Source organism: Conger conger, chromosome 1 (genome assembly GCF_963514075.1).
Source record: "Conger conger chromosome 1, fConCon1.1, whole genome shotgun sequence".
NCBI classification, from domain to species: domain Eukaryota; kingdom Metazoa; phylum Chordata; class Actinopteri; order Anguilliformes; family Congridae; genus Conger; species Conger conger.
This window is the reverse complement of record NC_083760.1, coordinates 14957296-14970146: the sequence shown is the minus strand read 5'-3', so window position 1 is coordinate 14970146 and position 12851 is coordinate 14957296. Positions and strand designations below refer to the sequence as shown.

The 12851-nt window shown below is 37.8% G+C and overlaps 1 protein-coding gene across 18 annotated transcripts in view; it reads right to left on the bottom strand.

Moving 5' to 3' along the window:
* nrxn3a (neurexin 3a) overlaps positions 1–12851 on the bottom strand; it is a 329043-nt gene that overhangs the window by 188911 nt on the left and 127281 nt on the right. For 10 of the 18 annotated variants that reach the window (XR_009708171.1, XM_061233256.1, XM_061233271.1 and 7 more), the window contains 5 exons: positions 7645–7764; positions 6875–7256; positions 6174–6364; positions 5132–5305; positions 1953–1979 (listed from right to left, as the gene is read on the bottom strand). Coding sequence is in view for 17 of the 18 variants with exons in the window: in XM_061233256.1 (XP_061089240.1) it covers positions 1953–1979; positions 5132–5305; positions 6174–6364; positions 6875–7256; positions 7645–7764 (894 nt within the window). In the remaining variant the exon portion in view is untranslated. The remainder of the gene's footprint in view (positions 1–1952; positions 1980–5131; positions 5306–6173; positions 6365–6874; positions 7257–7644; positions 7765–12851) is intronic. The other 8 variants (XM_061233293.1, XM_061233345.1, XM_061233300.1 and 5 more) reach the window with 1 other exon arrangement.

Genomic DNA, 12851 nt, shown 5'->3' with positions numbered 1-12851 from the left:
ATGAACATAGTTCAATATGTACATTTGTTATAAATGTTTGCAGTGGTGTTCACACCAGGTGTGTGTATTTAATGCGCATTTCCAATGCACACACACCCCATGTTTTTGCACACTTCTCTAAGAGGGAATGCAGCAAATACGATAAGAGACCACATCAGTGGGAATATACAAATCATTCCTACAGGAATTCCAGATTACCATGTGGAAAAAAAGATAATTGCAAGTAAACTGCCTTTAAGTGCAACTCTCTTATGCAAGTAAAACAAAATTAGATGGCTAAAAGTGCATTTATTGTGTAATGCATAGTGTATTTAAGTCTTGGGTTTATGCAGTGCATAAAATGGTTCACCTCATAAATATCTCCATTTCTTTTCAGAGAACAAGAAATGGCCTTGATCAGTCTTTCTGAAATGGGCAGCAAGATTCGCATTGGAGAAGTACTGTATATCTGGCCTCTACAAACCAGCTTAACAACAGTGACTCTGAATGCCCTTTTACTCGATGAAGAGCGCAATTTAATACGGGATTTATCCTTACAACAGGGCAATATCCCTCAATGTGGCACTTTAATCATGGAACTAAAAGTACACATTGAGGGTGAGTTTTGTTTTGTTCAACAGTATGATAGATCCAATTATTGTATAAGTGTTTTCCAATTCCAATCTTATTTTGTTCAGGTGTGTTCTTCAAAGTGTCTGTGAAGACTTAAGGCTCGACAGCTTTGGGTACAATCAAGATGGTTCATCACTGCAGTAACGTTCACACAGTGATCATGCATGATATCAGTCTGGAGCCTGTCGACTCCCCATCATTTGGCATCATAGAACATTCCAGACTACCATATCACTGTTGAACATTTACGGCCAGAATAAATGAACCAGCTTGACTTGGCTTCAGGTAATGATTTCAATGGTTAGCTGTTTCTAGCTTATAATGCTTAATAAATTAATATAGAGAGAAGATCATTGACATAAAGAAAGTTATTGTTAATAATATTGACTGCAGTTCAGCATAAAAATACACTTTATTCACTGTGGTTAAGTGGTATGAATATAGTGCTTTAAGGAAACCATATGAATCTACCAATTTTAACACAATCTGATTACAGTCTAATGCACACCTACTAGTCTATTTTGACCCACTAAGGGTTAAGTAATGGTCAAATCAATATTGTCTTAATGCAATTTTATCTGTCTACAATGGAAGTTACCATAAAAAGTATTTTCATTGTAAATGGCTTATACTGTAGCTTATGCTCTGCTGTTGATAAATGAATTTTGCTTCAACAAGCAAATTCAAAGATTTCTAAAAATGTAATCCCATTATTGATCATTGTCATACCAGAGATCAGTTATTCAAGCGGTAGGTTTTGTTCTGGGTTTGGGAAATGGGCTAACTACCAAAGGAAGGATGAAAATCCTTGCCATCATTTAAAGCTCACCATCAAAACATGAGCCTGCATGTTGGCTGGATGCTGAATAAATTAACTGTCAGGCATTTAAAATTGAATTACACAGCTCTCTTTTTAATTAGTGTGCTAGCTGTAGTCTCCATCAATGTCCCCTCTTTCCCCTCTATGAACAGGGCAGGAACAACCTGTGGTGAGATAGTTAGCTAATGGAGTTTTCCACTCCAGCCAGGAGAGCTAAAAAACTCCCTTAGTTCAGCCTCATTAGCATGAAACGAGAACAAGACGAGTTACAGATAAACAAGATTTAAAGACATAATTACAGACATGGACATAATGGCTAATGTTTAATTTATGCCAACTCTCTAGCACAATCATTATTTTTCAAATCTTGCTGCTATTTTCAACATTTTCTGCTGCATAATGAAACCATCCCAGACATTTCAGAAAGTGAACCATTTTATGCCCAGGCATTTTCAAAACAACACCGCACATTACACAGAGCGACTTTCAGCGACGTTCAGAATGGAATTGAACCTTCTACCTTGTAGGTCAGCTTTGGTGAAACCAACTTTGTTAGCAAAAGAACAGAAAAGCGAAGAAACAATAAAAAAGGTTAGTAGGTGGTCAATGACGTTAGTTAATAAAGCGTCTGCTTTACTAACATAAATGCTCTGGTAGACACACTCTTCAAAAGACCTTCTAGGGCTTCATTGGCATGGTTTCAGAGCTAGTCTACAGAACACGAACAAGATGGAGAATGTGATGCATCGAATGAAAAGAATGTAGACACAATTTCAGGAGTCATTTAATGAAGGTCAGGGTCATTTTCTTTTTCAAGATAACAACACAACCTGCATCTGCTTATCCAAAGAACTGTTTCTCATTATAGACTAAATAGTTTGGTTATCAGCAAAGTCAACAAATAATAAAATGATAACATTGCATGTTTTGTAATTTGAAAGTGTTACAAAACTCTGGGGAAAGGTACTTAGCACCATCACTGAAATGTGAATACCAAATTATAAATAAAGAAATAAAGACACAACAGCTCAGTATGTAGACTAAATAATTTGTCACCATGTTGGCCAAATTAGTTCATTAGCTAGTTTCAGTGGAAAGCATGAGAATTGTTAAAGAATATTAATTCAGCTTATTTGAAAGAAGGCCTATTATATTGTTTTTGCACATAAAACAGTGGTGATGATGATGTTAATATGACTATACATAAAATACTCATTTTTCATCTTCCAAAGAATTTCTGATCTGGTTTTGTTTTTGTCTGGGGAAACACTATACAAGTGATCAAATAGGAGAAGTATCAAGCAACATCATGTTAAGGGACAGGTGCTAATATCTATGGAGTATCAGACAACTCAAAAAGCACTAAAAGGCTTAGATCATGAAATATGTAATGCTGACCTGAGACCTTTGAACATACTGAATGTGAACGAGTCTTCTTGTGTGTGTCTAATAGCAGCATTTGAGGAAGGCAGCTCTCCACATACTTTTGATGCATAGCATAACATAGCATTTTCCTCCTGAGTGAAAGAATTCAGATAATTTTCTGCAGACCAAATGCAGGATTCCAACACACTGAGGCAGTGCTGCCATCTGGTGGCTGTTTATTCACTATGCACTTCCTCTATCGAAGGTCTTTTCTAATAGCTGTGGACAGCTTCTTGACAATGTTTGGATAGCAATTTCCAACTATCAACTCACTAAATGATGCACTATTGGTGCCACACCCACATTTGACACCCATCCTGTATTTATTGTTTTTCAAGCAATTATTTCACAAACAACTCTGAAGAAAATTGCAAAAACAGCTTGTAAACGTACTTGCCATTGTGAGTTTTTTTAACATCCTTTTTCTTTTTGTGTGACTGTGGCCATATGCCTAAATTCTATACCTTCTTTCACATCCAATACTGGTTTCATACTGTATATTGTACGTAGGCATGTTATTATGCAGCGGATAATTAAGCATTAAAACTCTTGCTAATCTACATTGTGGAATCGCTCATTCTCAATTGATTGTAAGAACTTGTGAGCTTATTTGTAATTAATTTTTAATTAATTGATAGGATTGTATCTCCCACAAATTATCTAAAATAGTCCATGCATGGGCTCACAAACAGGGAAAACAAGCCAGATAAGAACCATAGCCATTTCCATTAGTTCTTTAAACTGTGATGGACATTATATAACAGAAGACCAGAAAATCCAATTAACAAGCCATGGTTGTTTTATTCTGAAAAATGTACTTCCATCAGTAATTCACAGCAGAAATTGCCTATCTAGGCTCCTACAACATCCAAAAAATAGTTTCAATACTAGATGTGAGGAAGACATAATGGGTATTTTATGAAATGTACAGTTGTCAAATGTAGATACATACTGAATGAAAAGTAGCTTTCTACAGTGTAATTACACAAAAACACAATGAAGGTAAATACAGGACACAGTAAGCATGCTTAACAAAACATCAAACATAACACAAAAAAATGCATGATAAAAACAATGAACAGTAAAGCAAAGGAAATTAAAAGTACATGAGTATGGCTAAGAATGACTGCATTGACCATGTAAACCAGAAATAATTGAATGAATGATCTTTTTTGTATTTTCTTTTCAGTCACTTAACCTGCAAAGATAAGATCTCTACAAAATGTGAACATACTATAAAAAAAAACATGTAATATTATGTCACGTAATATTAACAATAAATAAGAAAAATACACTAAAACCTTTGGCATTTCAGCTAACAGCCAGTGTTCCTAGATTCCAGCACAATAACATTGACTGGGGTTCACAAATATGTTATTCCCCAATTTAAAACATATTCTTCATGGCGGAACAAAATGGATGATGAATTATTATGACAGTGACACATTAATTAGGAGCTATTCATACTTGACTGACAACCAGATAAAGTGCAATGTTAGGATAAATATTACAGCAATTCCACATTGCTTCATATTTGTTCAGTTTGTTCAGATATGTTGCTGTAAAACCATTCTTTGATATAATGTATACTATAACATGCAAAGATGTCTGATTAATTCTACATGCCAAAAACAAGGACATGTTTGGTACCAGTGAATGCTCCCAACATTCATTTTCTCTGTATTTGCTTCATTGCAACATTCCAAATTGCAAGAGCAGGGAAACACAAGACATGTAATTTAAGCAATTTATATTTGTCATAGACATCGTGATAATTAAATATAACAAACTTTGTCAAAAGATGGATATCACCGTTGATGCATTTGCATTTCTGTACAAAGAATAACACTGATGTCTCTTCTAGTCATCTCAGAGAACCACATTAATAGTCTGAATTAAAACTCTTCAATTGAACTTCATTGTCTTAACTGTCTTAACACTGCATGAGAGCAGACAGTTACATTTTTTTAATTTATTTACTAAAAGAGCAGGGAGAGATAGCATCAGATAATCACCACTGCAGTGGCCCAACAACAGTCCAGCAGCACCCAGATAACCAGGAGAACGTTGATGACACGACCGTTATGACCAATGTGGCCAGTAAAAAACAGAACACAAAACAACAGAAACACGACTTGTTTTAATGGACGGCGAGTGTGGTGACGAGCAGAGTTAGTAAGACGGACTGGTGGCGGTATGAGTGGGACACGGAGCTACTGTTGGAGTTGATGAGGAAGAAGGGGCTCCTGGAACTAGAGTTGTAAGAGGGTGTACCTTCGCATCCGCGCTCGATCTGACCGCTGCGGTACAGCACGTCGTTGATCAGGTCCGGCAGACGCCCGTTCAGATCCACCGAGGCCAGGCAGCCCTGGAAGCCATCGCGAGACGCCACCAGCTTGGGCAGGTTGCTGTACATACCCGGCCCCAGCCCAGCGATGAAGAGATCGCCTTCGAGTGGGAAAACGGGCGAGGGAAATGGGAATATAACTCTGGTATGTCTGTTTTAGGCAAGTGTTTTAATTGATTATAGCATTACTATCACTGAAGATAATACGAGATAATTATTCTCCTACACTTGTATAAACATCTCAACCTGAGCTTCCTAAACTTGTGGCCACTGTTTTGCATTGAATTCTTTTCTATCCCACAGGAAATGTTTTGTCATCGAATTTATGCATGTGTGGTTATTTTTACACCGTGACCACATTATGTCAAAAATAAAAAGTTGAGTATTGCACATAAGAGAAGGCCATGGTAATCAATCAGCTCTGTTCAAAGATGCTTCCAGAAATGTGTTCTGTGCCAAATCATTTATTTTGAAAGAGGTCACACTTGCTTGATTGATTGATTGACTACAGTATATCAAAAACATTAGTGCCTGTTTATCGATGCTAAATATCTGCCTTTTGAACACTGGGTTCTGAGACAAAGCAAAACAAGCCAAACCTGCCTTCTGTAACATTCTGTTTATTGACTAATTCAATAAAATATATAGGTTTTTCCATAACAACAGACTAACTGGGACAAAGACCATCATTTTTATCATTCAGGTGATGTATAGGTTATTAAGGTTTATCTACAGCTGTGTGCCCAGTATGACGCCTCCTCTGGTAATGGATCATAATGATATGAAATATGCAAGCACAGCTACCATTCAATCTTATGCACATCTGCTCTTGTATGCCTGTGTTATATGATATTTCAATCACATTAAATGGACAATTATTTTTCTTATCCATTAAATATTAACATGAATAAATGGCTCTACCACTAAATTAAGAGCAATTAGAGGCACTTCATCAAAGTCCATGCTCACCTTTTAGGTCCAGGTTTTTGGCACCATTGACAACTTCACTCACAGCCTTGGCATCCACCTTCAAGGTGTGTATGTTGTTGTTGTCCCTGGTGATGACAACGTTGTGCCACTGGTTGTCATGGAGAGCCCTGTCGCTGTTTCCCTTGATGAGCACAGGCCCGTTGCCCAGGTCGAACACGTAGTGGATGTACCTGCAGGACGGGGGGAGATGAGAGCCATCATGAGGCCATTACAACCATTCAGGCCACTACGCTGCTGAGGAGAAAATGGCCCCAATAGTGCACTCTCCATGCCACGTGCTCGCGCCCACAGATTATTCCTCTCCAGATTATTATCAGGCAGAATGCACCACTTACCTCAAGCTCTTCTGCAGCTTGGATGAAATGAGCAATAGCAGACCGGCGATCGCACATAAACACTACGGCCGCGCGACCGTGCGCCTGGCCGTCCCCGAGAAGCCATTTTGTGCTATCAGCTCTGATCTGATCAAACCCAGGAAAATTGTTCTCTTTCGATTGAAACAAACAGCCTTTCTCAATAAAAGCTTTCATCTGCACTCAACTAAACACGGTGAGACCTTGTTAAACTGCCAAATAAAATGCTAAAACAACCCATTTCTACGATCCTATTTTCCCCCCACTGACAGTCAGATATACGGTAGCATTCGAGGACGAGGGCCGTGTCCCCTTGGGTCGTCTTACCCTTTTACCAGCTCCACGGCGATGAAGTCGTTGCCGTCGCCTCTGTTGAAGAGGATGAATCCGTCGGGGGAGGTGGTCTTGAACTGGAAGAAGAGGTGCATGGAGGTGTAGGCCTGCAGCGTGGCCAGGCTCAGGTAGCTGCTCTTGGTCTTGAAGGTGACGGGGTCGGCGATGATGGAGCGCATGCCGAAGCGGGCGTTGAGCTCGCAGAAGTCGATGTCGCCGTTCTTGCACAGGTCGATGTAGAGCATGCCGTTGAACTTGAGGCTCTGCAGGTGGCCGATGAAGCTGGACGGGATGACGGACACAAAGCGGCGCTCCGTCATGATGCCCGTCTCGATGTTGTGGAACTCCAGGCGGGTGTGGTCGCCCGCCATCTGACCTGAGCCCAAGAAAGGAGCACAACCTCGCTATGATGATCGGTACAGGGAAGCCAAGAGCCAGTTTGTGGAGAGGACTATAGCACCACTACAGAGTTAACGCCATTGTATCAAGTATGTTTCATATAGATAACTGCTTTTAAATATGACATAGCTCAGAGCAAGTATCGCAACTTATTTTACTGCGCTTCTTCCAACTACTGTTTCTTTGATTCAAATGCTTGTAAGCACACATATAAAGAGCATATGACCCAAGTGAAGTAGCATAGCAAAAGGAAATGGTATGACTATTAATTTAACAGCATTTAACAAACCTCATTTTAATACAATTTACCCGTGAAAATATGGAGACATTGACGCTGTCTACAGAATTAAATCAGAGGGAAGTACCTTCTGCTACGTCATCGTCAACCGTGAGCTTGTAGCTTTTACCCCGCCGAACCACACGGACTGTGTGCCACTCATTACCATTCAGTTTATTTCCAGCATAGAGTGTCTCTGGTCCTTTGCCTGAGAATGACGGTTGGTTACAAAGTTAATGTCATCCTATGGTTACAAACCAAACCTTTGCTTTCTATTAACCACAGGGAGAGTCCAGAAAGTGATTTATTTGAATTTAAGGATACATTTAATTGGATAAATACAATATTGCGCTATGATTCACCGATTATGGACAAAACAGGTTCCAATCTGTATTGTCAGATACTTTGCATTCAACTATTCAGCTATAAGTCACTTTGGATTGTTATCTTCACAAACAACAAAATATTGTGTGTGGCCTCACCTACTACTGAAAACAAAGGTTTGGTTATGTTTCAGATGTCAGTAAATATCTTCAATAACTTGCAAATGTCAACTAAAGAGCTTTTCTCAGGGGGTTTCTACATTGCAAACCAAACTGTGTAGGTACTGGTCATTTTTAAATTTATACTTATAGTCAAAGGTTTTCATTGTAGGAATCAGCAGCAAAAACTTATGTCAAGCAGATAAACAGCTTACTTCATTAATTAATTAATTAATTAACAGCTTTTACTCATAATGAGGTCTTGAAATACCTTTCTGCTGCATTTTCGTCATTCTGATGATTTCTGCTCTTATGGCAGCAAAATACATAATTACATTATGTTATTCATGCACATGCTAAGTAATTAATAACTTACAACTATGTTGAAATCATTCCATTTTAATGATGGTTATCTGTAAATATCTAAAAATATAAACTATAGCTGCAATTTATGAAGACATAATTCCACAAAACATCGGCACAATCATAAAGCTCTTTTCACAAGAATTTGCAAAGTGCATAGCATCCTTTCCAGACTGTACACTATTACCCACTTAAAGACACTGGAGCCATCACTAACAAACTGTTAGCAAGCACATGCTTCTCTAAAGGATACGCTTGCAGGTTATTACCATGCATTCTGTCACTAGAAACCAAGGGTGAAAATTTGTTCCGTTATAATTATTTTTAATTTCTTTTTATATATTTTTATATCGATCAAATTAACAATCTGATTAAAGGTATTAAAATACACGTTCATGTCCGTCACGTTCTTCATTTATAAAGCAGTTTAAATGTTTAGTTCTATTTTCAGGTAATATAACTGCTAAATTGAACATACTGTTTAGTGTTTAAATGACCTTTCTACAATTATATACAAGATGTTTAATACTATATTATTCAGAAACAGAAACATCAATTTATAATGAATATATTAGGCATTATGATAGCATTAAGCAAATATATTTAATAATTTTAGTAACATGCAATTCAGTTAAAATGTCAATGCTGCAATTATTGACTAATAATGTCTCCTGTACTGTTAAATTTCACAAACAAAATGAAAGCGACACACTAACCAAACTTAAATTGTGATTTAGGAAAGCCATTGCATTTCAGAAAATACCTACCCCAGGAAGAAAGTTGTATAAGCTACATTTAGTTTGAACAAAATAATTACAAAGATTTTCCACAGCCATTCAAAACATGATAACGTAGCACAAGCCAACACCATAATGATCAGATGCTCAATCATAGGCATTGTCCACTTGTGCTGAAATGTGTTCAAAAGATCAATTAATATATGAATAAACAGCCAGGAAATCCTGAAATCAATACTGCACACTGTTCCGGCAATGGGATGTAGGCTTCATGATCTGACAAAAGACAGCAACATATTTCCAGCAATGGATATGAACAATGTGTCCCAATGCCTATTATTGCCAGGACACCTAGTTGGCAAACAGCAGCAAAATGTACACACAGTGAAGCATGGTTATTGCTGGGTAGTTTTTAGAATTTGCATTCCCTTCTTCCTTTAATAATAAGAGGCAGTCTTCACAGACTGTTTGTAAAAGCCCACTCTAACACAACACACTCTATAATCAGATATAAATACAACAGTACTGAGAGATGTTTACAAACATTCTTTTAAAAATGTCTATTCTCACATGTGAAAATGCTTAAGGCACTACCAATGGCTTACGGAATCCTGAAAATTGTCTTTGTCTAGCTTGATAGCTTTCATTTTGAGGAATAGTAAACAAGCTTAAATAGCTACATAATTCTTTAAAAGTCCATTTCATGTAGTGGCTACCTTAAAGTATCTATGTGTCTTCAGTATCTAAGCAGTTTTGTTATAACAACTACATGGAACCATTTGACCACTGAAAAAGGTATTTTGTGTAATCTTCAAGTTCTTTGTGGTTTTCAATTTAGTTGTTTTTCATCAAAGCTTTGTTCATTTAAGACTATCATGTACCACAAAAGTATCATGGAAGACAAATGACTTCATTACTCGAGACAAGGTTCATATGTACTTATTTCTACAGTCCTCAACCATATAGAGAATTCCATTTAGCACAAAGTAGTTTTATGTTGCCACCTCAGAAATGTAATAGGAATAGTGTCTATGGAAAGTGGACAATTTATAACAGCATAGGAACACACCCATGGTGAGAACAGTAGTAAAGCCACACAGCAGTAAACTTAGCAAGTTATTTACAATTATTTAAATAACAGCACTCAAGCAATAAAAAACCTAGGCAAATATATAATATATAAGCTTGCACTTGTAAGTCGCTTTGGATTAAAAGCGTCTGCCAAATGACTAAAATGTAAAAAAATGTAATATAATCCACTATACTGCCACCCTGTCAACATTTTGCTTAATTTGTCAACATTGTCAATTTGATGCTAGTGTTATCGTAAAAAATCGTTGAGCAAACTTATTTTTGATAAACTGATGAACTATAATATAGTCATGAGCCACAACATGTGTCACATACCCGAGCAAGTGTCTGTAGACTACCGCACTGTCACATAGGGCACACTGGCAATTCAGAGCATAAAAATGTTGTAATGGGGAAAAAATGATTGATTTAGTACCATGACACCCCATTAACTCAATGCGCTGTTTGAGTCGACTGCCTCAAACTGGAAAATCTTGCCATAAAAAGGAAATGGGGGGAAAAACAAGAATTTCATAAGCATGTTTAAAATGGCTGTCAGTATACTCCCCTAAACCTGCATATGTCTGAATTATCCTCAAAGGAAACTGATTGCATATTCATAATTATAGGACAATGCAATTAGTAAATGCATGCCTGCTCTCTTGGGGAAAACTGTTAATGTTCAGTCAAATCATGTTTGGCAAGGCAATTACAAAACATTCAGCGAAACTCAATATTAATTGTTATAGTCTGTGGCTCAGCACACTGCATGCAAACTAATCAAAAGCTCAGTTGGGTAGTTTCAAAACAAAATATAATTAAAACATTTGTAGTTACCAATCCAACAAATTTGCCTCACAAACACAACATAGATACTGAGGGAGCATCCATCATGCCTTTGACCAAAGTGAATCTACAGCTACAGACACTGTATTAACTTCTGGTAGATAGCAAAAGACAGGTGGTAGTCTGTGGATAAAAACACTACAGGGGGGAAAACATGCTGTAAAACAGAAAAAAGACCCCTCAGGTGCTTGACACAGTCCTCATAAGGGAGTAATGGGACTACATTGGAGGAAACTAATCAAAGGAGAAAAAAACCCCCAAAAAAACTCAGATGTAGAAACAACTAGGCTATGATCTTATCATGTCCCCTTTAAGAAAGGTCTTTACTTCCAGATGAGACACAAGAACTACAGCCGCCAATACAACATGCTTTATTTTGTGAAAATGTATCATTCGCTTTAGTATTATAGGCTAGTCACAGTTATACACCCATTTTTAATGTTGAGAAATTACATTTTTCTAATTCATTGATCACTAATTAACTGAATTTGGAGGGAGTGGTAAGGGTCAGGTCATACACTTGTAAAGGACAGCTGTAAAAAAACATACATAAACAAAAGAGGATGTCCTGTTGTACTCATAGTACTGTCATTGCGAGCAGAGTTTGAAAAGTAGCCTAATTGTCAAATTTGTTAGTAGCACACATGCCTTTTGGGAGTGTTTTAATGAACATGGATTGATACCATGTTCTTGAGTTTGTTCAGAATTACAGAGGCTCAACCAGAATCAAAGGCTTCAACAAATCCCTCCCTCCCTGATTTGAAAGAATTATATTTCAAGACTGTTGCCCAGTGACCTGGATTCAACTTGTCAGAGAGAGGATTACCAACAATTCTCACAGAGGAATGAATACACTTTACGACGGTGCAAACCATTACCGCCAAGCTCCGTTTGAGAGGCTCCTTCCTACTGTAATAGCACCAATGACTGTATGTTAAAGTACTGCATTAAATAATTATACTCACAAAACAATATACGACTGGGTTACTCAACTCCAGGTCCTGCAGACCAGTGTCTGTACTGCAGGTTTTTGCACTACATCGCCCGATTACATGAACGAGCTTACTTCCTGAACCAAGGTGGTAAAAATATTTAGTGAAATCAGGTGCTGTAGTGCATGATTTCAGCAAACACCTCCAGATGCTGAGTTGAGAGTTGAATACCTGCAGACACTGATTCGAGTAGCCCTGACGTGCGTTCAAGATGCTTAATGTTTGCTCATTCAAAACGTTCGCCAACATTCAAACTTTTTTCGCTACGAACGTTAGCTAACAGTTTAACAGTTAGTGCGCGGCGAACAAAAATGGCTGCCGATGGGGATGACGCCGAGAGAACAAAAGTTGACAATTATTTGGCTATAATAATAAACTTCAATCAACTGATAATGTGTTCTTACCTTTAAAAATAAATCACAGGTAAGCAACAAATCAGCAAGCTGGCAAGTTGCAATCGCTTTTATTGAAAAGGAATTGCTGGCGAAATAAATTGCCTTTTTGATTTAAAATCGTTCAACAGTAACTGTTTGCTGCAAACATAACGAACGTTTGCGGTCTTGAACGCGCGTCTGATTTACAGCCAGGTGGGTACTGTAGCACTGAAACAGCCACGTCAAAGTAATGTTAATATCCATCAATGTGTGTAAACTGCGTTAGATACCCACAGCAGAATCCTGTGAACAGTAGGGGGCAGTGCACCACTAGATAACCTGGAAGTACCTTCACAGCGAGCGAGGGGTGCCCAAACATGGCCCGACATGATTGGTATTTTTTTAAATCGATGTGCTTTGGTCTAATGCA